The following is a 23,023-nucleotide window of genomic DNA, read 5'->3' as shown; positions in this document are numbered from 1 at the left end:
AGGGGTGGTACTGGATGGGCTTTGAGGTCCTTTCCAACCCAAACCTTTCCATGACTCTCCATATCCTTAAGGAGTTACAGCTTAAAGCCCTGTAGATCTTTCTTCCCAAACCTTGACTGCACAATATGTCAATTAAAAAATCAATTAACTGGTGGGAGAGGGTATTTTCTGTGCCTAAATAGCAACTCCAATCTTTAATGGCCATGTTTATAGGGTTTAGGAGGTTCCTGTTGCTGTGGTAAATGTGCAGTGAGGGAAAATAAGCAAACAGTAAGGAAAAGGATCACTCTGTAAGAATGATTATGTGCCACTTGCTAAAACAATAAAAGGTTTTATGCTGTATCCTTTAGGGACTATTGGAATAATGGCTCAGGCTTGTACCAAATCAAACCTTCAGCTTCTTGTGTTGCACATTTCTCATTTCTTGCAGTTGTAGGATCTGATGCTGTTTTATCTGGAGGGGTGCAAGGTGTGATGTTTCCCTTCAAACAGAAAATATGCTATTTTTCCAGCATGTGCTCAGTTTAGTCTTTAAAATATTCCCTCTGATATGCGAAGATCAATTTTTTTCTTTTTTTCTTCTGTTAAGATATTATGGAAAACTGTAAAATGGAAAAGGTGGTTAAGTCAATACAGGAATATTTGAATGCAGGAAAGAAGGTGGGCAGGAAATGGGGGCACTCACCTGCATTGCTGATAAATGTTGAATTCTCAAAGAGGGAGACAATGAAAAAAACTAAACATCCTAATCAGAAATGCTGGATTTCAGCTTGTCTTTACCTCTGGAATATATTAGATGAGAAGCAAGGAGAAAACCAATTTTGCCCTCCTATGGAAGTTCTTAGCACTTCCATTCCCTGCCAAGCATCCATGGGCATTATTACAACTTCCTTACAAAAAAAAAGTGGAGTTTTGGGGGGGTTCCCATTGAAATTTCAATGGGGTAACAGCATATATGCCATAATAGGTCGATTAAACCTTTAAACTGAAAGGGCCTAATTAAAATTAGTGACATGACCACTGCACTGTGGACATGAGATTGTTCTTGTTACCAGCTCTAAAAAGTGCCAGACAGGTTTTATTTTTATTTTTTTTTAAGCATGAAGCAAATGGGAGAATTAATCAAATTGATGCACTTTGCTCCTTTCCTATTTGAGCAGGGGTTATTTATCAATCAGCCAGAATCTAAGCTGGCACTTCCATTATGATCCATTTGCAAAGAGGATGGGCTGTGGGAGGTTGGATGTGCTGGCACAGGCGGGGAAGTGCTCATGGATGGAATTCCTGTGCTTTAGAGACTTCACCACACCTGAGGAAGAGACAATTTTGATCAGCTTGCTGGAGTTTGAAAGCATGAAGAGCTGGAGTTTCTCCTCACTGTTTGCAGTGGGTTGATACCCAGTAATTAGGGAAAAATCATTACATTTGTCCACTCAGAGTTGCTATAAAACCTGTAGGAGTTGCAACAGCAAAAAAAAAAAAAAACCGACCTGGAAATATTTTGATTCTAATGAAGGGCAGAGAATCCCAAACTGGTTTGGGTTGGAAGGGACCTTAAAGCCCATCCAGTTCCACCCCTGTCATGGGCAGGGACACCTTCCCCTGTCCCAGCTGCTCCAAGCTCTGTCTAATCTGGTCTTGAGCACTGCCAGGGATCCAGGGGCAGCCCCAGCTTCTCTGGCAATCTGTGCCAGAACCTCCCCACCCTCACAGACCTTTCCCATTTCTGGTTTTACCACTCTGGTCTATGCTACTTATCCAGGACTACATTAGGTTTTCTCTCCTTTAAAGAAAATGTGTCTTTGTCAGACCCAAAATCAAGGAAAGCATTTTATTTCTCCTACAGAAATTGATTTTCCTTTTCTAATGGCATTGTATTAGTGACTAAAAATGCTTTGATTTTTAGAACATCAGGTGGAAGAATAGGGGGAGTGTTTTGGTGATCTCATATGGGCACCTGTGTACTGGTGAAATTACATTGATTGCTTTAGAGTAGTTTAGATAATTAACTAAATCAATTTAGCTATCAATTTAACTAAATTGGTAGTTCTAGAGTGGATTTTCATCCAGCCTGGCTGGTCAATTCATAAACCATTGTCTGTTGTATTTGATTGTATTTGGGAAATTAGGGAGGATTTATGTGACTTGGGCATCTCAATAAAAATTTAAGTTACATTATTAAAAAAAATAGGGGGGGAAGAGGGAAAAGGTAAGATAAGATTCCCAGATTCAAGTAACATTTGTAGTCTGACTTTTATTAATAAAAGACTTTTCCTTGAATGTAAGAGCTTTATGGCTCATAGTGGATACAGTCTCACAGCCTGGACTAGTGGAACTAGCTGAGCTTTAAGGCCCTTCCAACCCAAATCAGTCTGGAATTCTGTGACAAAGAATTGGTTTGTATCCCTTGGGTTGTTTTGGTGCCTTCTCCACAGAAATGTTCTTCAACACCATGGCAGGGCAACACAGAGGATTTTGAAGAAGATTCTTGCGTGGCATTTTCTGGATCCCTTGGATGTATCCCTGTGGTTCCCAGGAGGAACCCAGTGACAGAGAATTCCTCAGAAACAGCTCTACAGTGGGGCTGTGTATCCCTGTTGTTTAGAAGGTCAGAGTGGAGCAGGGTGCTTGCAATTCCAGTGTTAGAGGGGAAATTGGTTTGGGATGCCATTGTGCAAGAGGTGATGGAGGACATTGCTGCTGTAGTGTCTACTCTGGAATTTCTCCTGGCTGGAGTTTTTGAACTGAGTGGCATTTCCAGCCAAACTGGGAAGTGCAGGCAGCTCCAACTCTGCTCCCTGTGAGCAGGGACAGACCCAGGGAATGGATGGAGCAGTGCTTGAGTGCCAGGGGAGGTTTGGGTTGGATTTCAGGGCAAGGTTCTTCCCCCAGAGGGTGCTGGGCACTGCCCAGGCTGCCCGGGGAATGGGCACGGCCCTGAGAATGCCAGAGCTCCAGGGGCATTTGGAAACCTCTCCAGGGATGCCTGGGGTGGGATTGTTGGCAATCTGGGCAGGGCCAGGGGCTGGATCCATGATTCTTGTGGGTCCTTCCAGCTCAGGGTATTTTGTGGTTCTCTATTCCTTTCTCATGGAGGTGCTTTGGATCAGAGAGAGGCCCCCAGCTGTCCCAGTGTAGTTCTATATCAGAATACATCACACAGGACTCCATTTTCTTCATGCAGGAAAAAGCCCATTCTTTATTCACATCACTCCTTTTTATACAATTTTACAGACCTCAAATGTAACTCCAATTGGCCAGGAGCTTTCTTGCCAATTATTATATTGATTAGTAAAAGGTATTTTACTTGTCCATCAAATATCTCTAAATCTATCCCATGAGAATCAGTGAAGAAAATATGTGAACAATTTAACATTAATGTTTATACAGGTGCTGGTTGTTTTTTGCCCAGGAATAGATTTTTATGTTAACAAACTCTTCACACCAGGCTTGTTCTCACTTGGGAACTTACAAAGTGCTACCTTTGCTTGGAAGAAATGACAGGCCAGCCATCCATATAACAGAGCAAGCCTGATGTTATGTGGCCTTTATCTTATAATTTTTCTACTTGACTGCAACAGTTCAACTCTTCCCAATGTCCATGAGCCTCCTGCTATGGATCTCAGCAGAAACAATAGGAGGTGATGCTCTCCTGGAGGTTGCTTGGTTTCTCTCATCCCATTGGGAGCTCCATTGATCCCTCCTGTCTGTTGGTCTCAGAGTTGTCAAAAAATTCTTGCATTACAGGGAAAAATGCATGGTTTCAGAATCAGCCTCAGGATCAAACTGTGGGCAAAGCTTGGAAGGCAGGAAATAGGGATATTTCTGTGCCATGTTTGGTGTGATTGCACGGGGCTGTTTCCTGTTCTAAGGGGAAATACAAAGAGACTGGGAGAGGGTGTTTGCCAGCCTCTGGTAAGGGCAAAAAATGATCAGGTTTGAAACACAGGGAGGTTGTGGAGGAGAGCTCTAGGCTAGAGGATCTTGGGAATGATCTCAATGGTTGAATTCCTGAAGCAATAGCTAATTCTGGTTATGAGGTATTACAGAATCATCATATATATACAATATATGTAAAGTATTCTGGTTGTAGAGACAAGATATAATCACAGAATCATTTAGGTTGGAAAAACCCTCTGAAATCATCAATTCCAACTGTGAACCCAGCCAATCCCACCACTACTCCAGGCCCCCATGTCTTCCAAACACTTCCTGGGATGGAACTTCAGGGATTGACAGCAGAAATACAGAAGCATTTTGCAAGACCAAGTGAGTTAGTGATAAAATGGCTGATAAAATTAGGCATGGCTTAAAAATAAAGTGAAACATGCCAGAAAGGATCACCCTGAACTTTTATATAAAATGATGGGTTCTGACCTGACTTGGGAATGAGATCTTGGTGTTGGAACTGGGAACAGAGTGTGAAGGTTGGCTCGGTGATCCAAAGAAAAAATAGAATATAAAATGGAAATGGAACATTAGAAATCATCAGTGAAAATAGAGAAAAGAACAGGGAGCAAAGCACTGCAGCTCTGAACAGATCCAGGTGTCCTGAGCACAGTGTCCCAAAAAGGACAGAGCAGGACAGAGGCTCCTGCAGGTGAGGAAGAAGCTGGGACAGACACCTGTAGAATCCAGTGCTGGTGGGAGTGATGAGGAAGCAGCAGTCCAGCCTCTCCTGCAGTGCCAGGTTGAGGAGCTCTTAACTGAGACAAGGAGGTGGCAGGGTTAAAAGAGACAAAACGGGTTCTTCTCTGGAAAAAAGGTTGGGGGGGAGACCTCACAGCACCTTCCAGGATCTCAGGGAAGCTGGAGAGGGACCCTGCAACAGGAACTGGAGGGACAGAGCAAGGGGAACTGGGTTCAGGCTGACAGAGAGGAAATCAAGATGGGATATTGGGAAGAAATTATTCCCTGGGAGGGTGGGGAGGGGCTGGGATGGAATTCCCAGAGAGGTTGTGTCTTTCCCTGCATCCCTGGAAGAGTCCAAGTCCAAGGTGGACAGGGCTTGGAGCAGCCTGGGACAATGGAAGGCGTCCCTGGCCATGGCAGGGGTGGAGTGGGGTGGTTTTCCAATTCCCTTCCCACCCAAACTGGGATTCCTGCTATGACTCAAATTTGACAGGCAGTGCTGTGGGGCTGGATGCTGACCTGGGCTAAAGGAGAGGCCAGGCTGGCTCATGGAAGACAAATTTAGTAATAAAAAGAGAAATCCAGGGAGATCTGACCTGCTTCTGTAGGCTCCTGTGTTTGGCTGCAGCCTCAAACAGGATTTTGGAATTGTTCTTCTTATCACGGTCACCAGGGGAGGTTCTGATTGGGCATCAAAAAATTTCTTTTTCCCTTAAAAAGTGGTCAGGATTTGGAAAAGGTTGTCCAGGGTAGTGTTGGAGTCATTCTCTCTGGAAATGCTCAGGAGACATCAGGACATGGCCCTTGGGGACACAGTTTAGGGGTGATGCTGGGCTTGGACTTGACCTTGAAGGCCTCTCCCAACCTTGGTGATTCTGTGGCTGTTTTATTCTGAATTTCAGACAGCACAATTCCAGCAGGCAATGAGGAGATGTCCATCAGTTGAGGCTCACTGGACTGGAAGTTCTTGAAATAGAGAAATGCTCCATAGGTTTTAAGACTTAAAAAGTCCTGAAATATCTAATTTGTTGTTGTTGTTGTTATTTTCACTCCTTCAGAAACTTCATATCTGCAAGGTTACGTTGATTTTTGCAAGAATTTCAGCCTTTCTCTCTTCCCAGCCTGTTCTGATCCCCTGGCTCCATCAACTATTCACCTTTGTCACCTTTGTTTGGGTAGCTCCAAATTTCCCCTCTTCCCATGTCTTTAATTTTCTTGCATTTTAGAGGATTTGTGCTTATTCTTCAATCCTCTAAATTTTGGGGTTTGTACTCAGGGTGACAGATTAGGAAAAGAATGGAAGAAGTTCATTTTCATTAAGAGTTGGTCCATCCTCTTCCTGTCAAGGCTGAGATTTTCCAAATCATTCCTTTGGCTGTGCATCTCCTGTAGGTGCTAAGGACAATAAGTGGTTTTTTAAATTAGTTTTTCAAAGGTTCAGCCCTTAGGTGAACTCAGAATTCAGTTAATTTTCTTTGAGACAGCTTTTTTTTTTTTTCCCTCTCTTGTGTTTAATTCAGTGATGGGATTTGATGTAGAATTAAAAATCTGAGTGCAGGGACAGGGCTTGTCTTTGTGATGAAGGAAAAAAATGGTCCAGGACACCCAAACTTTTTCTTTAAATCATTAAAATGTTTTTTTCAGATGAGTAAGATTGACCCTAAATTTCATGTCAGAACTCGCAGAGCAATGAAATCATTAAAATCAATAATTGGGACGTCCTGTAATGCTTTTATTATCAGAAATTTCCTTTCTGCAAGAAAAAACAATCCCTTTCTGTATTAATTTTAAACATTCAGCAATTAAAACTTGGCTTAATGGCTTCATATATGGTGGGTTTTTTTTAAGAGAAGAAGGAAGAGCTGTAATATTTGGAAAACCATCTAATTAATAATTATTATTAGCAGTAATTACTGTTCACTGCCCTGCAGCATTGCTAGTCTTGCTGGTACTGAAGTCACCCTTTACCCATGGCCCTAAAATGGATGTTTTGGGGTATTTTTTGATTTTTGCCTTTTTTTTTTAAAGCCCAGGGTCCAGACACCCTTTGTGCTGATTTAATTTCCCTGCCACAGTGACAGCAGTCACTTTTCTTCTGTGTTCTGAAGACATTCTGTGCTCCTTGTCCTTAAGCCAAGTTTTAATCCAGTTCAGTGCTTCATTCCTCGTGCTGTGCATGCTGACCTTGGGAATTATAACCCAATCCTAAAGTTTAGCCTAAATCTGGATAAATGATGTTCTTCTTTTCACCCTGCCTGCCCTGTTCAGTTTTTCTGAGTGATCTCCCCTTTCAAAGGAGCCCCTTTGTCACCCTGCCCATCCTTCCCTCTCTCCCTGCTCCTGATTTTAATCCCATCCATTTAAATAATAGATCACAGAATCCCAGGATGGTTTGGCTTGGAAGGGACACTAAAGCCCATCTGGTTCCACCCTCTGCTGCCTCATTTGACTTTCCTTAAATCTGAGATCTTCTTGGAGCTCAGTTTGCAGCTCCCCCTGCTCTTCTTCCACATGGATTTGTGCATAGCTCCTCACCAGGACTAAATTCTGACATACCAGTTTTTTTGGGGATGTGTGAAGCTCCCATTTTTCCCCATGCACCACTCTCCCCTCAGCTCCACTTGCTCATCTTCCTGTTGGGATTGGAGGGGACAGAGACCTTTTTGGAATTTTTTTTTGTTCATTTGTTTGGGGTTCATTATTAATTTGGTTTGGGTTTACTTTTTGGTTTTTTTTTTCTTTGTTGTGTTTTCTTTGCTTCCAGTGATGGACTTTCCTATTTTTATCAAATAAAAGATCTGGCATGAAGACAAACCCCTCCATTTGGTGGTGGAGGTTTTTTGGGTGGTTTTTTTTTTGTTGTTGTTGTTGTTTTTGTTTGTTTGTTTGTTTTTTTAATTTATTCTTAATTAGCCTGTTTCACACTTCAGATAACTCTGTAGTCCTGGAGAAAAGGAGCAGCATGGACGTGTCTTAGCTAAAACAATTCCGTTTCCTTGCACCTTAGGACAGATTTTTTGGATGAAGGATTGCTGAAGTGGGTTCTGGGATTCCATGGAGAAATGGGAACTCTGAGGTTTTTTTAAAGAGCCACATTTTGCTCTCTTTTAGATGTTTTTCTCGGACAGAACCTGCTGCTTTGGCAGTGATAGGGGACACTGGGAACTGGCTGGAGAAGATTCCAGCTCTGGATTGTGCTGAGGGCCTGGAGTGATCCCTGGGGGTTCTTTCCAGCTTGGAATTCCACTTGATGATCCCTGTAGGTCATTTCCAGCTTGGAATTGCACTCAATGATATCTATGGGTCCTTTCCAGCTTGGAATTCTCTGTGCTTCCAAAAGGGAGCCTTTTGCATTGCTCCAATTTCTCATTTTTTGGGGGAGCTGTTTCATCTGCTGCTTTTCAAGGAGTGAATTTCCTGGTGGTCCTGTTAATTCCCACAGCCTCCCATTCACTGCTTGCATCCCTCCTGGAAATGCTTTCCTGCTATCTCCCATCAGGATAAAATTATGGACGCTACAGATACAAGCAGACTCAGCACAGATGATGTAATAAAATCAGTTAAATATCTGTCAGAATTAACACATTTCACTTTTTTTTTCCTTTGCTGCTCTTAACTACCAGAATCTAATCCTGTGCTGCTTTTTTTTTTTTTTAATCTTGGTTGAAGTTTGAAGAGTTATTTGAGAGATCCTCCATTATTTTGACACTAAAACATTTTCTTTGAAGGACTGGAACTCAAATGTTTTATGGCTTAGATATCAGTGGCTTTCTGGGTGAAGAAAATGTAAGTTGTTTGCTGTTTGTGCTCCAAAATATGTGTTAGGAAATGACCTTTGGCCAGCAAGTCCAGGCAAGCGCTTAACAGGGCAATGTGAGGGAAAAGGGTTTGCACTCTCAATAGAGGACTCAGTGTCTGGAACAACTCTCATGAGGTATAACTTCAGCTCTTAAAATAAAAAAATACAACAAAACCAAAACCAGCAGCAAAACCACCCCCAAACCACCACAAAACAAAATTGAAAAAAAAAACCCCAACCCCCAAACTAAGAAAAACCCCAAGAAATGGGGCACTGGAGCAAAAAATTGTCCATGTTACCACTTTTTTATATTTTTGGAGCATTATGAGGGGGCAGTGTTGTGCTCTGCTTGTAATCAGGTGCTGCTTCTAGGACTGATTTCATGGAACATTTGAAAGCAAATCAATTCTTCACATTGTAATATGAAATTCTTTGTTTTAAACAAAAGGCAAAAAGAAGTGGCTGTTTGCAAAGCTTCCTTTTTTTCCTTAAATAGTGGTGTCTTTGGAAACAAAAAAGTTAAAATTAATCCATCATTTTGACTGGTGAACACGAAGGAAAGCTGAAGTAATTTTGAGTGGAAGTGCTCAGTGAGGAAGAACTCCTTTGCTTTGTTATTTTGGGCTCCAGGGTTTCAAATTTGAAGTCCAATTTTGGGAGCAAACAACTCTCTTTGTGTTTGGCCATGTGCAATTCCCAGCACTTCAACAAAGCCTGCAACATCTTCCTGGGTGAATATTCCTGCTTTTATGCCAGAATGAGCTCTGGGCTCACTTGGACTTTAAAGCAAGGCCATTATTGTGGTGTTTCAAGCTGTTCAGAAGATTGAGACCCTCTGTTTGCCTTTTCCTCTTTTTAGGATCTCTTTATAGCAAGGAACATTAAGTGTTCCTATAGAGTAACTCACAGGGGTTGTATGGAAACTTTGGGCTATGAAGGGACTGATTTTACTTGGAAAAGGAGAAGAAAAGAGAATTTAATGATGGACAATCATTGTTAGTCCTGTGGGGAGGAATGCTTGCAGAGAGCCCTGGAGGGGCTGGAGGGCAGGGAATGGAGCTGGGGAAGGGGCTGGAGCCCCAGGAGGGGCTGAGGGAGCTGGGAAGGGGCTGAGCCTGGAGCAAAGGAGGCTCAGGGGGCCCTTGTGGCTCTGCACAACTCCCTGCCAGGAGGGGACAGCCAGGGGGGGCCGGGCTGTGCTGCCAGGGAACAGGGACAGGACAAGGGCAAAGGGCCTCAAGCTGGGCCAGGGGAGGCTCAGCTTGGACAGCAGCAGCAATTTCTGCATGCAAAGGGTGCTCAGGCCTTGGCAGGGGCTGCCCAGGGAGCTTTGCAGTGCCCATCTTTTGGACTAAATCATACAGGGCTCCATTTTCTTCTTGGTGGAAAAAGCTCATTCTTTATTCACATAACTCCTTTTTATATAATTTTGCAGACCTCGTGTGGGACTCCAATTGGTCAGGAGCTTTCTTGCCAATTACTTTATTGGTTATTAACAAGCTGTTATACTGTATTGATTGGTCACTCAAACTCTCAGTGTGTACAAGTTGTTTGTAAAAAATAGTTTTCATTTCTCTATCTAAAGATGTAAAAACAGTTTTTACAGGTGCTGGTTGTTTTTTACCCAGGAAAAGATTGTTATGCTAAGGAACTGCTCACACCAGGATTGCTTTCACGTGGGAACTTGCAAAGGGCTGGCTTGACAAGGCCAGCCACTGATTTTAGGAGAGCAGGCTGATTTTATGAAGACTTTCATTATGATTTTTCTGCCTTACTGTGACACCCATCCCTGCAGGTGTCCCAGCAAGGGCTGGAGGTGGCACTCAGTGCTCTGGGCTGGGGACAAGGTGGGCACTGGGCACAGCTGGCACTCCACGACCCTGGGAGTCTTCCCATCCTAAAAGATTGCAGGATTCTGTGATACCATGATGCATCTGCTTACAAAACAGAATCCCAGCTGTGTGAGTTGCTTGAGGAGCAGACTTCTCCTGGGATTTTCTCTCATGCTTTCAGTACTTTGGGGCAAAACTTCTATCTCCAGATGTTTTTGGAGTTTCACCTTCCTGGGGTCAGGAGCCAGAGTCCTGCCAGGTAATTTTGGTGATGTTGATTTTGACACGTGTAGTTTATTTTCATTCAGAGGTGCATCACCTGGACTGGGCATTTTTCCCTGTTGTTCAAGTGTAATCCAGCTTTATTTTAAAAAGAAAAATCTGTTTTTTCTTAAAAACTAAGACTGAGTTTTTTATGGATTCCTAAAGGTGTCATCACCTCCTTTGAAGAAAATAACAATTATTATGCTTATATTTGTTTTTATTTGAAATAGAAGGTTTTAATATTCCTTTTTCTTTAATAGACTTTTTATCATCAAATTATTGCTGTTTTATAAGCAAAGAGAATTAACATTTTTCAGACCAAGAAAATATTTAAGTAGTCTAAATAAGAAATATTTTGTTTAAAATAATGGTTTAAATAAGAGAAGTTTAAATAAGAAATTTTTTAAAACTATGATGATGTCAAAGGGATTTTTCCAGACCAAGATTCCTTGGACTCTCGATTTGAAAAATGAGCAATTATCTGTTTGAAATGGGGGAAATACCAGATTAGAAGTAAAACCTCTGCAAACAGAAAGTCCTGTTAACAACAGGAATTTAGGAATCTCTGTGTTGTGATCCAGGGTCTGTGTGCATTCAGATTTTGGTAATAAAAATTTTGGCCATAGGAACAGGAAACTCTTTCAATGCCCTAACTGTTGTCTTGCTGCAGTTGTCGTGTTCAGGACTGTAATTAAAGCTGGTTTGCTCTTTATAAACTGGAGACCAAATTACTTTTTATCTCCTAATTCCCTTGTTTCTTTGCTTTAATTAGTTGTTGGTTGGGAGGTTACAGGAAAAGAAAGTAGGGTTGTAGGTTTTTATAGGATTAGCACCCTGGAATGGGCAATTAGTGCTTTTATCTTTAGGAAGTTTGAGAATAAGAATAAATTAGGTGAAAAATATCGGGGAGTGACTCCTGGGTGGTGCAGGGCTGCCATTGAGATGTGGGGGTCATTCATGGAAGTAAAGAATTCTGCTGGACACATCCACAACTCCCCTGGCACAGGGTGCCCAGAGCAGCTGTGGCTGCCCCTGGATCCCTGGAAGCATCCAAGGCCAGGCTGGATGGGACTTGGAGCACCCTGGAATAATGGAAAGAGTCCCTGCCTATGCAGGGGTGGAATGGGATGAGTTTTAAGGTCCCTTCCAACCCCAACTGGACTGGAATTTAAAAACAGACAAAATGCAAATGAAAATCCCACTCATGTAATGCTGAAGAGATGGATTTAGGGAAAGAAGAAGCAAATGTGTCCATGTGTGCTGTTCCCACCTTTTGGGTTTAACTCTCTTGCTGTTGCTGTGCAATCAGCATTCCCAGTTTTCTTTCATTCCTCAGAGCTTTTTCCAAAAGTTTCAATCCTGACAGTTTAAGGAGCTGTGTTTGCACAAGGTTTGGGTTTCTTGTGACTGTGATGGAAGGTGATCCTGTTCTTGTCTCCTAGCTAATTTTTAATTGGTATTTCTCTTTTCATGATGTTGTGTTCCACAGTAGGGGGACCTAAAAAAAAAGGCCATTTTTTAACTGACTTATGACTCTTAAATAGAACCATCCCCAGTCAATGTTCATAACTGGGAACCTTTGACCAATGAGGTGATTTTTTATTTTTTTTTTAGGCTGAACAAGACAATGGCCATCCTCTCCCTGCCTTTGCCAATCTCCACATCGAGATCCTGGATGAGAACAACCAGAAGCCTTATTTCACAAGGTCTACCTACGAGGGCTTCATCCTGGAATCGTCCCCGGTGGGAACGACCATCTCGGATAACCGGAACCTGACCTCCCCCCTGCAGCTCGTGGTGCTGGACAACGACGTGGAGGAGGTACAGCTGCTTCTTTGGGGCTGCTTGCAGTTTTATTCTTTTCAGGATTCTTTCTTTTTGTTTGTTTTTTTTGTTATTGAGACAAACCTATTTAGATCAATGAACACCAAAAAATTCATTTAATTGTGGTTTTCTGTTTGTTTGCGTTCTGAGTTGGGATAGATTTGGAAGTGGGTTTTTTCTGATTTGTTGTGCTCACATCTCTGGAAGACTCTTTTCTGTTCAAGGTGGTGAATGTTCAGTGCACAGAGGAATCAAAATGCATTTTGTGGCAGGGATCAGCCTGCCCCATCCCATGGAAATGGGAGAGGGGAGCTCAGAGAGAAAGGAATTCCTCATTTGAGCCAAAAAGAGGAGGAGTATGAGGAACAGCAAGAGGCTCAAAATTCATTGCGTTCTTTGCTCTGCCAGATTTTGTTGTAACATTGCTTAGAGTGGAACTTGGGCATCTCCAGAGGAGCAATAACCAAGTAGTAACATCTATTTGGGGGATTTCTTCTTGCTGTGGAGTTCTGCTGTCACTGGGAGAGAGAAAGAAATTCAGGAGTATTAACATCTAAATGAATGGAGCGAGGCTTTTTCCAAGGGTGTGCAGTGATGCAAGGGAATGGCCCCCAGTGCCAGAGGGCAGGGCTGGATAGGATATTGGGAATGAGGAATTGTTCCCTGGCAGGGTGGGCAGGCCCTGGCACAGGGTGCCCAGAGCAGCTGGGGCTGCCCCTGGATCCCTGGCAGTGCCCAAGGCCAGGCTGGAGCAGCCTGGGACAGTGGAAGGTGTCCCTGCCATGGCAGGGGTGGCACTGGATGGGCTTTAAGGTCCCTTCCAAATCAAACCATTCTGGGATTCTCTGATACAGCCAGAGGGGATGAACTTCATCCTTGGGTGGAAATATTCCATGTTTCTGTTGCTTTGGCATCACCTGGTTCATGCACAGCCCTTTCCAAAGCTGTGGCATGATGCAGGTGCAACATGGATGTGAAAGAACCAGATGGAAGTGCCTGTGCTTCAGTTCAGTGCTAGGGATTTGTAGAGTCCTTCTAACCTGCTGTGGGCAGGAGAATTCCCAGAATTCCAACTGGGAGTGCAGCAGTTGCACAGAGCTCCCATATAAAATGGCCAAACACTAAAATTGCTCCTCATGAAGCTGGATGGGAACTCAGGGTGGGATTGTTGGCATAGGGAATGGTCATTAACTTCTGCAGGTTTCAGTGTCTTGATGGTTTCATTGTACCTCTGTCAATTAATGTATTTAGGAGTATATTTAAATTTAAAGATTGCTGATGAGACACTGAGAGAAGCCCCCTCTGCGCTGGTGCATCCCAGTTCCCAATGGTGACCCTGTTCAAACATAATGAATTCTGCCTGTTAATTGAAATATTAAAATGACTCCATGTCCTCAGGTAAATGCTGAAAGAGAGTGCTCACTTAACTGGGTGTCTGAGGAAAAAATGAACAAAACCCACTCTAAATTGAAACCCTGTGGGAATATAACAGAGTCCTGCTATAAACCTTGCAGAAATTAATTTATAGATGGGACATTGCAAACAGACCTTTCAGCAGAGCAGCACTGCCAAGTGCTGATCTAATTAAGTGCTCTGTTTAAATGGCATAAATTAAATTAAGCTACAGGAGTACCTTAAGACCTGAGCAAACTAAAGCTGAGATGAGGAACTTCAACTGTGTGAGCTGAGAGCTCTTTACATAAGGCTTCCCAAGCCTCTTTTTTCCTTCCTCTTTGGTTTTCATGGGAGAGGATTAATTTATCCAGTGGTTAGGGTTAGTGGTAAAGCTGCACTGAATAACAGTCATGGAATGGATTGGGATCTTAAAGCCCATCCAGTGCCACCCCTGCCATGGGCAGGGACACCTCCCACTGTCCCAGGCTGCTCCAAGCCCTGTCCAGCCTGGCCTTGGCATTCCTGGGTTACCTCATGCAGGACCAGGAGTTGGACCCGATGATCTTTGTGGCTCCCTTCCACCTCAGGGTGTTTTGTGATTCTCTGGATTTTTTTAATTTTTTTTTTTTTTTTCTGAGAACTTGTGGGAAATTTGAAACAATTTTACTTCAGGATGTCTTGGCAGCAATGTGAGCAGACAGAGCAAGTAATGGATAAAATAAGTTTTAAATGCGGCTACAAGAGCAAGTTATGAATTTTCAATATTATAAATATAGAAGGAAAAAGAATAGTTTTTTTTTTTAACCAGGAAAACTGAAGCATTTTAAATACCAAAGTATTTTTCTCTGATATTTGCCTGATTGCTTCTTTCACTCTCAGTTTTTGTTTGCAATTGTTTTGCAGTCAGTGCTCTCTCAAGGAAACAGTTCTGCTGCCCTTGGGCAGTCCTGCTGTGACACTCCAACAGTTGTAATAACTCAGGAAATATCCTTACCAGAACTAAACAGACCATTAATATAATTATTAAAACAAACAGAAGATCAAGGCTAAGACAAAAAGCTGCTTTCATTCCTTTAGGATTTATAAAGATAGGGGTTAATTTTTTTTTTATCTTTACACTCAAGGAAAACTAGAAATACTAACACTGAATTGCTCTTGTAGCATTGTGTGTCTTCCTTGATTATTTCAGGATGAATATCTCATGTTTTCTGCCTCCTGACACTCCCAGGGAACAATTCCTAATTCCCAATATCCCATCCATCCCTGCCCTCTGGCAATGGGAAGCCATTCCCTGTGTCCTGTCCCTCCATGCCTTGTCCCCAGTCCCTCTCCAGCTCTCCTGGAGCCCCTTTAGGCCCTGGCAGGGGCTCTGAGCTCTCCCTGGAGCCTTCTCCTCTCCAGGTGAGCACCCCAGAGCAGAGGGGCTCCAGCCCCTCCATGGCCTCCTCTGGACTCATTCCAACAAATCCACATCATTTTGTGTTGTGATCATAGAATTTCCCCTGCTTCACCTCTGTAAGGCTCTGGATCTCACATTCTCCAGGTGAACATGGGGAAAGATTTTTCTACTTTCACCCAGAAAAAAGAAGGACAGATGCTGGAAACAGCTTTCCAACAAAACAATTTTTTCTTGAACATTTCAGTGCTGATCATTCTCCACTTGAACATGTTGGAAAAATCAGCTGTGTCATCAAAGTGTCTCTGTTGCCACTGCAGCTTTTAGAGGATGAGTCTGTGCTGTAAATTAGGAAGTCTGAGCAGTTTGGGTACTCTTGGAACTTCTTCTGGCTGCCCTGGAGAACTTCACAGCCAAATTGATCCTGTCCAAAAACTTTTGGGATTGTTGAAACACACAGAGAATAAATACCCCTGTGTGATGGTGTTCACAGGGGTCTGAGGATGAGGGGAGAGATGAGAATGTTGACTCCATGTTTCAGAAGGCTTGATTTATTATTTTATTATATATATTATATTAAAACTATACTAAAAGAATAGAAGAAAGGATTTCATCAGAAGGCTGGCTAAGAACAGAAAAAGCAAGAATGATAACAAAGGCTTGTGTCTTGGACAGAGAGTCTGAGCCAGCTGGGCTGTGATTGGCCATTAATTAGAAACAACCACGTGAGACCAATCCCAGATGCACCTGTTGCATTCCACAGCAGCAGAAAATCATTGTTTGCATTTTGTTCCTGAGACCTCTCTGTTTTTCAGGAGAAAAAATCCTAAGGAAAGGATTTCTCATAAAACGTGTCTGTGACACCCCTGGCTGCTCAGTCTCATAATTATCCCAAATAATTTTGGTTTCATCTTCATCAGTTTTAGAAAACTCTTTGCTTTGGGCAGAGTTGTAACCAAACCCTGGTGGGATTTGGGGAGCAGCAGGAGTGGAACATCCACATCCATGCAGGAGTTTCTCCAGAGATTTTTTTCAAGCAGAACACACTCAAGCCCAGGCTTTGTTTATTGGCTGCAGCATTTTGTGTGTCTCATTTTGTTGGGTTATTTTTGTCTGTAACCATGAATCCCCCACATGCTCTGCTGTCCCTCAGTCCCAGGTTTGTGCTTCCCCAAGTGTTCATTTTGTGTTTTCCTTTGTAGGTCCCACCAGGTGCCTTCCCTGTAGGTATTGGGTGTTATGTGTGCAAAACACCTTTTTTGGGTTTAATTGTGTGATTTCTTCCTTTCTTTCCTCCCTCATTTCTCCCTGCCCTGCTGTTGTTTGAGGCTGGGACTCTCTCTTGGTTTGTGAAGCCTGCAAAGAGCCCTTTAAACACATTGGACCCAATTTAGGGCATAAAGTCATACATTGTGGTTGCTTAATGTTCATTAAATTATTACAAATCTTCAAAGACATCCTGAGTATTATAAAAGTGCTTTTTTAAATTCAAAAATACCTCAGGTTTGAGCTGTGTGCTTGAAATGCTCTTTGCAGGTTGCATGTGAACTCTTTTGTGGACTGTGATAATTTTCTACTTAAAATTCCACATTAAACAATTTATCAGAGATCAGCCTTGTCTCCATGACCCAGTAATGTCACCAGAAATTACAATGCTGAATTCCACGCTGCAAAATAAAATTATTTAAAAAATAAATTATTGAAAATTGTGTTGGCAGTGTAGCCGGGGCTGTTCTCTCTCACATGAAATGTTCAGTTAAGCCAAGCTGGCTTTTCAGGCAGCATAAAATGGGATAATAATGTCCCAGATCCCTGACAATAATGTCAAATATCCCTGGTAATAATGTCCAAGCATAACAATGCTTTTTCAGATGAAGGGAATAAATTGCTCTGTGGCTCTGACATGCCTGGAAGGTGGTAAAATAGGCATTGATTGCTGTAAAGGCAATTACCTTCCATATTAGGAGAACATTTCTAAGAAAAAGATAGCAAAGGAATAGGACACAGTACTCCAGGAGGGTTTGGGATCTCCATCATTGGTTTTTTGGTTTTTTTTTCAGGAATAAATTAGGAAAGAAGTGCTGTTTATTAGTGTTCAAAAGGACACGAAAGCAAGAACTGCAACACTAACTAGGGGTTTTGTAAATTAAATTCTTAACGGGCTTTGTAATGTCTACAAAGTGAGCAATTATGGGCAATTACCTTCCCTAAGTTTTCTTGGAATGAAGAGGTTGCTGTTTGCCTTGCTGGCTGTAAACTGAATTTTCATTTTCCTGGGAGCTGCGGTTGCAGTTTTGGGCACTGAGGAGCCACTGGTGTGGAACACTCGGATAATTCTTTCCCACGGCTTCCTGGAATGTTTTCTCATTTCAATCATGGAATATTTGCTGTTTGGGGGTTTTATTTGGGCTCATTTAAAGCAGTTTATGTCTGTCCTGGTGTTGTGCTGCTCTGTCCTGGTGCCACCTGGTGCAGGTCAGGGTTGGCTGGGGGCTGGGGACCTGTGCTGTGCTCCCAAGGGTTTTAATCCTCCAGGAATGCCTCTAATAGGACCCTTCCAGAAGAGCTTTGGATTCAGAAAGAGTTCAGAGAAGTAATGCTCCTGTGGGGATTTTTTGCTGAATTCAGCTTTTCTCCTTTTGGGACTGTTCCTGGGATTCAGATGGTTCTCCCTATGGCCTTCTCTGTAGGGCTGGGATTTGTGGAATGACCTTGGAAAGCAGCTGGTGAAATCCTGGGTTTTCTGTCATGGCTGGGACCACTCCTCTGATTTCTCACCTCCACATTCCTGGGGGCAGTTTAAAATAGTTTTTATAGGACTTGTCCCCCAGCCTTTTGCATTTTCCTGGAATTTGCTTTCTCCTGCCAACAGAAATAAATTCTGTAACTCATGAGCGAGAGCAGCAGGAAGTCAGGTTAAGTCAACTAGATTGTGGAAAAATAGTTGTCCATACAATTCCAGCAGGAAAGTTGTTGGAATACTGTGGGCAACAAAAAAGAAATGTATTTTGTTTGAAAATTTAAGTCATGTAGAGTTAAATAACTCAAAAACACCTCAAAAGAGGTGGAAATCAGGAGTGACCCAAGTACTCAAGAAGCTATGAGTAAATTTACAAGACTTTTTACCTTAAAATATTACTTTTCAGTTCATTTATGGTGTTTTCACCCCATCAACTGAGAGGTTCCTAATTCTGCATCAATATTTTTTTGATTCTTTCTGGCACCTAAAGAAGACCCCCTGAGCTACCTCTGTTTCCTGAAATACTTCACATGTCATTCTCTTTCTTCAGTGCACTAACCCAGCTGTTTTATTGCTCTGTTAATCAAGTTCAGCTTCTTTTGGGTTTTAATATGAAGATAAATGCTTGAATCTGGTTTTTTATATTAAGTTGTGTCTGGCTTAAAAAATCCTGTTTAATGGGGGGGGGGGAAAGACATACATTTAAAGCCAGCATACCATACAGGTATTTGTTTACAACTGGATTTTCGTACTCTAGTAGTTTTTAATACATTTTTCATCAAGAAGATTAGATTTTTAGGCCAGCAGTGAGGGGTTTTTTTACCTTTTTATTTTACAGTTTTTAGTCACAGCATTTGTGCTTATTTAGGTTTCAACTAAAACAAGCACTTGCAGTGAGTTGGAGACTTAATTATATGTTTAATATCCCTCTGAATTGATAACAAAGTGCTCTTTTTCCCCCTTGATATTGTTGAAAGACCAAGGATCCACAGCTCCATCTCTTCCTGAACGACTACACCACGTTTTTCACTGTGACCCAGAGTGGCATCACCCGCTACCTCACCCTGCTGCAGCCCGTGGACAGGGAGGTCCAGCAGCTCTACACCTTCTCTGTAAGTTCAAAGAATACAACTCTCTCACTTCCAAAAGCTGTTTATCTCCAGGATTCAGAGCAAAATTGAAAGGTCTGCTCGTTATAGTGGCAATTGTTATCTGTAGGGTGTAAATTTCCATCAGACGTCAGCGCCGTATCTTTTATTTTTTTTGCAAATGGAAAAATGATGATTCCTGACACAAAAATCTTGCTCAGACATAAAACAGCAAGGTCAGAGATTAATAGAAACACAAATGGAAGGAAAATACAAGAAAACAATGCGTAATTTCTGTCACTTGGACTGGTATCCAGAGCTTTAGGTTGGATATTAGGAAAAATGTCTTCACTGAAAGGGTTGGACTCAGTCTTGGAGATCTTCCCCAACCTAAAGGAATTTATGATTCTATGCTGATCAACTCAAGGCTCTTCTTTACAGTATAACTGCTGCAAAACATTAAAATATATTACAATAACTATATTATAGATAATGTAATTTATTATTTATCATTAATTAACCATTAATTATAGTTAATAATAATTATAATTAATTCTATATAATTAATACCATTATATTAATTAATTATATAGAATTATAATTAATTCTATAATTAATATTAATAAGCAATTTGTTATTAATTGCTTATTAATATTATAATATAGATATTGCAATATGATATTAAAATATAGTTTGCTACAAAACAAACTCTGCATCCATAGAGCTACAAGTAAATAAAATCCTCTGCCTTCTGCTTTGTTAACAAAATACTACCATGCCTTAAGGATGTTGTCTGGGGTTTTGCCCCCACAAAAATGGAATTGCTTAATCTTTCTTATCCAGTCAGCACAGTGCTTATCACCCAGAAAAGGGAGTGCAGTGAAGCATGAGTTGGTTGAGAGCAGCATTTTAGATTCCCCTGCCAGCACCTTCTCCATGGCCCCAGGATTGGTGCCTGCTCCTCATCCCACAGCAGCACCTGAGCCCTCTTTTTTATTCTCAGCCTTGCTTTTCTTATTGCCTTTTCACTGGAGCCAGGAACATGAGCCTTGTCTTGGGATTTTGCTTTAATTTTGGCCCAAATTGAAATAAATAGATGGACAGAAAGCACAGCCAGCAGTATTTTTAGAAAAAATAATAAATAAAGAAGGGGGAAAAAGCTGAAATGGATTTAATATTACCTCAGGTTGTGGGTGAACCCCTTTACAGCCCCACAGCGATTTGGAAATGGGCTGTGGGTAAACCCAGTTCTTCTGCAGGGGTTCCCACTCTGTGCCTCCCTATTTTCTGTCCATTTTCAATGGAAGGAAGAGCTCAGATTTCCTCTGTAGAATAAGAAGAGCCCCCAGCTCTGTAATTTCCACCTCAAAATGTTGTCTGGGAGGCCTGATGCCTTGAGAAGGCTGACCTAGAATGGAGCTAAAGAATAAAGCAGGGATTTATTAAAAGGCCTCCATGGATCCACCTTGGGCAGCACAAGAGCCCAGCCAGGGCTGCACCCAAGGTGAACCAAAATGGGCACAAATGGACACCTGGTCACGGGGTCTGTCACTGTGATCAGTTCTGCTCCATTTGCATATTGGAGTTCATTGTCCAATTACAACTTTAGCCCATGCAGTCCCATCCTTGTTTTTCTCTCTCCAGTCCACGTTGTTTGTGCTCTTGTGCCTGAGATTTGGATCATTTGTCCTTGGTCCCCAGCTGGAGCAGGAATTGTTTTGTCTCCCTGCTCTGTGCACAGAGCTCACCATCCCTTAATGTGAAGCTCAGACCCACACACTAAAGCAGCACAGAATGTGAAAAATATAAAAGCTAAACCTGAGGCATCAGGTTTAACAGAGCTCCTGGGTGTGGTGATACCCAGGTGAAACCCCATGAACTCAACAGCTCCAATCCCAGCCCCATCCCTGGGAAATTCCAAGTTATTCCCTCTCACTTCTGTACTGGAAAGGTTTGGATGTGTTTGCTTTGTTTTTGCCCTGAGTCTCGCACATGCTGAATCCTCCTGTAACTGTAACTGCAGAGAGAAACAAAATGCTGATTTTGGGTTGTTAGGCTGTATTTTCTCCTGTTGGGATTGGATTTCTCTTGGAATTGTATTGAGAACACACCATTAAAATACATTCCTGTCCTGCTTTTTCTGTCCTTCTGAAGATGACAGCTTCTGATGGAGTCCAGGAGAGTGTCCCAGTGACTGTCAACATCGTGGTGATCGATGCAAATGACAATTCCCCAACCTTCTCCAACATTTCCTACAGTGTCAAGATCTATACAGATATGCAGCCTGGGGAAGGTGTTATAAAGGTAATTTCAGGGCTTTTATTACCTTTGGTAACTCACTTTTTGTTAGCAGTGCATGGCCTTGTTCATCTCAATTGGAAATGCACTGAAACCAGGTAGAAACAAGGTTTGGTTGTCTGCATCCACTTAATTAATTAAATATCTATTCAAAATTGCTAATACTAAATGTCAGGCCTGTTCTAGCCGTAGAGCTGCAGCTCAGCATCTTCCTCTGAGGTTCCACAAAAAAAATTTCAGCTGAACAATCTCAGAAGACAAAGAAAATTCTCCTTTATTAGCAGGACATTGAGATAAAACATTTTGGGGGAACAGGTAAGCAGTGGAGTAGGACATAACCAGGAATGTTTTCCTATGCCAGAAAACCTGCTGGTTTTTACAAGTTTGTTTGTAGAGCAAATGAGCAATGAAAAATGGGTTGAACACAGGCCCAGAGAGAAGCAGTTTCAATTAAATTTTGGCAGCACTGATTTATGTTTTAGTGCAGGACTGGAGGTGAATCCTGGTGGGACTGAAATTAAAGGGAAAAGTCTCTTTTTATGTAATTCTTCCAAGATCTCAGCCCTGCTCTGAGTGCTGCCACTCCAGATGGATGAACAGACAAGATGCCATTGGTGGCTTTCCAGAGTGATTGAAGGCAGTGGAAATACTGGGAAAATAAAATTAATCAGCTGACTTGAGTATAAAATACCATTTTCTGAACAGTAATCAGGAATTAATTTGAGTGTAGCAGTGATGAGGAGATGGTTCAGAAAATGGCATTTTCTGTCCCTCTTGAGCTGTACTTGTGCCTTTGCATCTTCAGCTCTTCTTTGTGGTGTTTTGTCCCTTCATCAGTTTGGGCCATGAGTGTCCCCATCAGGGACAGCCACAGGGGCATTTCCAGCAAAATTTGAGGGAAAGAGAAAAAATGGAAGCATAGTTAAATTCCTTAAGATGCTGCACAAGGCTGGGTGGGAACACGACAGCAAATACTGTTGTCCTGAAAGAGCCAGGGAGCATGAGGCAGAAAATGTTGCTAAACGAGATTTCTGCTGGGGAAAAAGAATGTTTTCTACTCAAGGTTGGCCTTGAGGGTGCTCTGAGCTGCCTGAAGTGTGTTAATGGTACCTGGGATGAAGCAGAGCAGCTCCTGGGGTTGTTTGAAACTGCTGAAGTGTTTCTGTGCTCAGAGGGAAGGTGCTGCTCTCCAGCTCCTCAAACACGTCCTGGTCTTGCAGCTGCAAACATATTCCAAGCCTGGAGGCTTTCAAAGAGCAGGAGGACACATTTCTTAGGAAAATTGGGCCTGGACTGGTTATTTGGGGAAGGAATAATGGGGAAGTTGGGCCTTTAACTCACCTCTGCTGAAAATTTAAATTGCAAGGATGAGATTTTCCCAAATCCATGCTTCTGTCTGCACAGTCAGTACATGGATACTTGCAGGTTTTCTGAGTGTATAATCTGGTCAGAGGGGGAAGGTAGAAAATTCTGGCTGGTTTGGGAGAAGAGTTGTTTTTCAACTCATCCCACAGTACCAGATGATCTGAGTTTCTCAATTACCCATCTTACAAAAACAAAAAACCAAAAACCAAAGCAACAAAATCTAAGGGTTAGGTCGTAGGATTTCACAGGACTGGTGATGATGCCAGAAATAGAGAGGGGCCAGCACAGAAGGGACCTGGAGCTGCTGCAGAGAGCCCAGGGCAGGCACCAGGATGGGCAGAGGGATGGAGCAGCTCTGCTGGGAGGAAAGGCTGGCACAGCTGGGGCTGC

The 23,023-nt window shown here is 42.3% G+C and overlaps 1 protein-coding gene across 5 annotated transcripts in view; it reads left to right on the top strand.

Moving 5' to 3' along the window:
- Positions 1-23,023, top strand: part of PCDH15 (protocadherin related 15) — a 266,047-nt gene that overhangs the window by 104,613 nt on the left and 138,411 nt on the right. For all 5 annotated transcript variants that reach the window (XM_066555108.1, XM_066555109.1, XM_066555106.1 and 2 more), the window contains 3 exons: positions 12,142-12,348; positions 18,860-18,994; positions 21,125-21,274. In XM_066555108.1, the coding sequence (XP_066411205.1) occupies positions 12,142-12,348; positions 18,860-18,994; positions 21,125-21,274 (492 nt within the window). The remainder of the gene's footprint in view (positions 1-12,141; positions 12,349-18,859; positions 18,995-21,124; positions 21,275-23,023) is intronic.

Source organism: Molothrus aeneus, chromosome 8 (assembly GCF_037042795.1).
Source record: "Molothrus aeneus isolate 106 chromosome 8, BPBGC_Maene_1.0, whole genome shotgun sequence".
Lineage (NCBI taxonomy): Eukaryota > Metazoa > Chordata > Aves > Passeriformes > Icteridae > Molothrus > Molothrus aeneus.
This window is presented reverse-complemented; position numbering and strand designations above follow the sequence as displayed.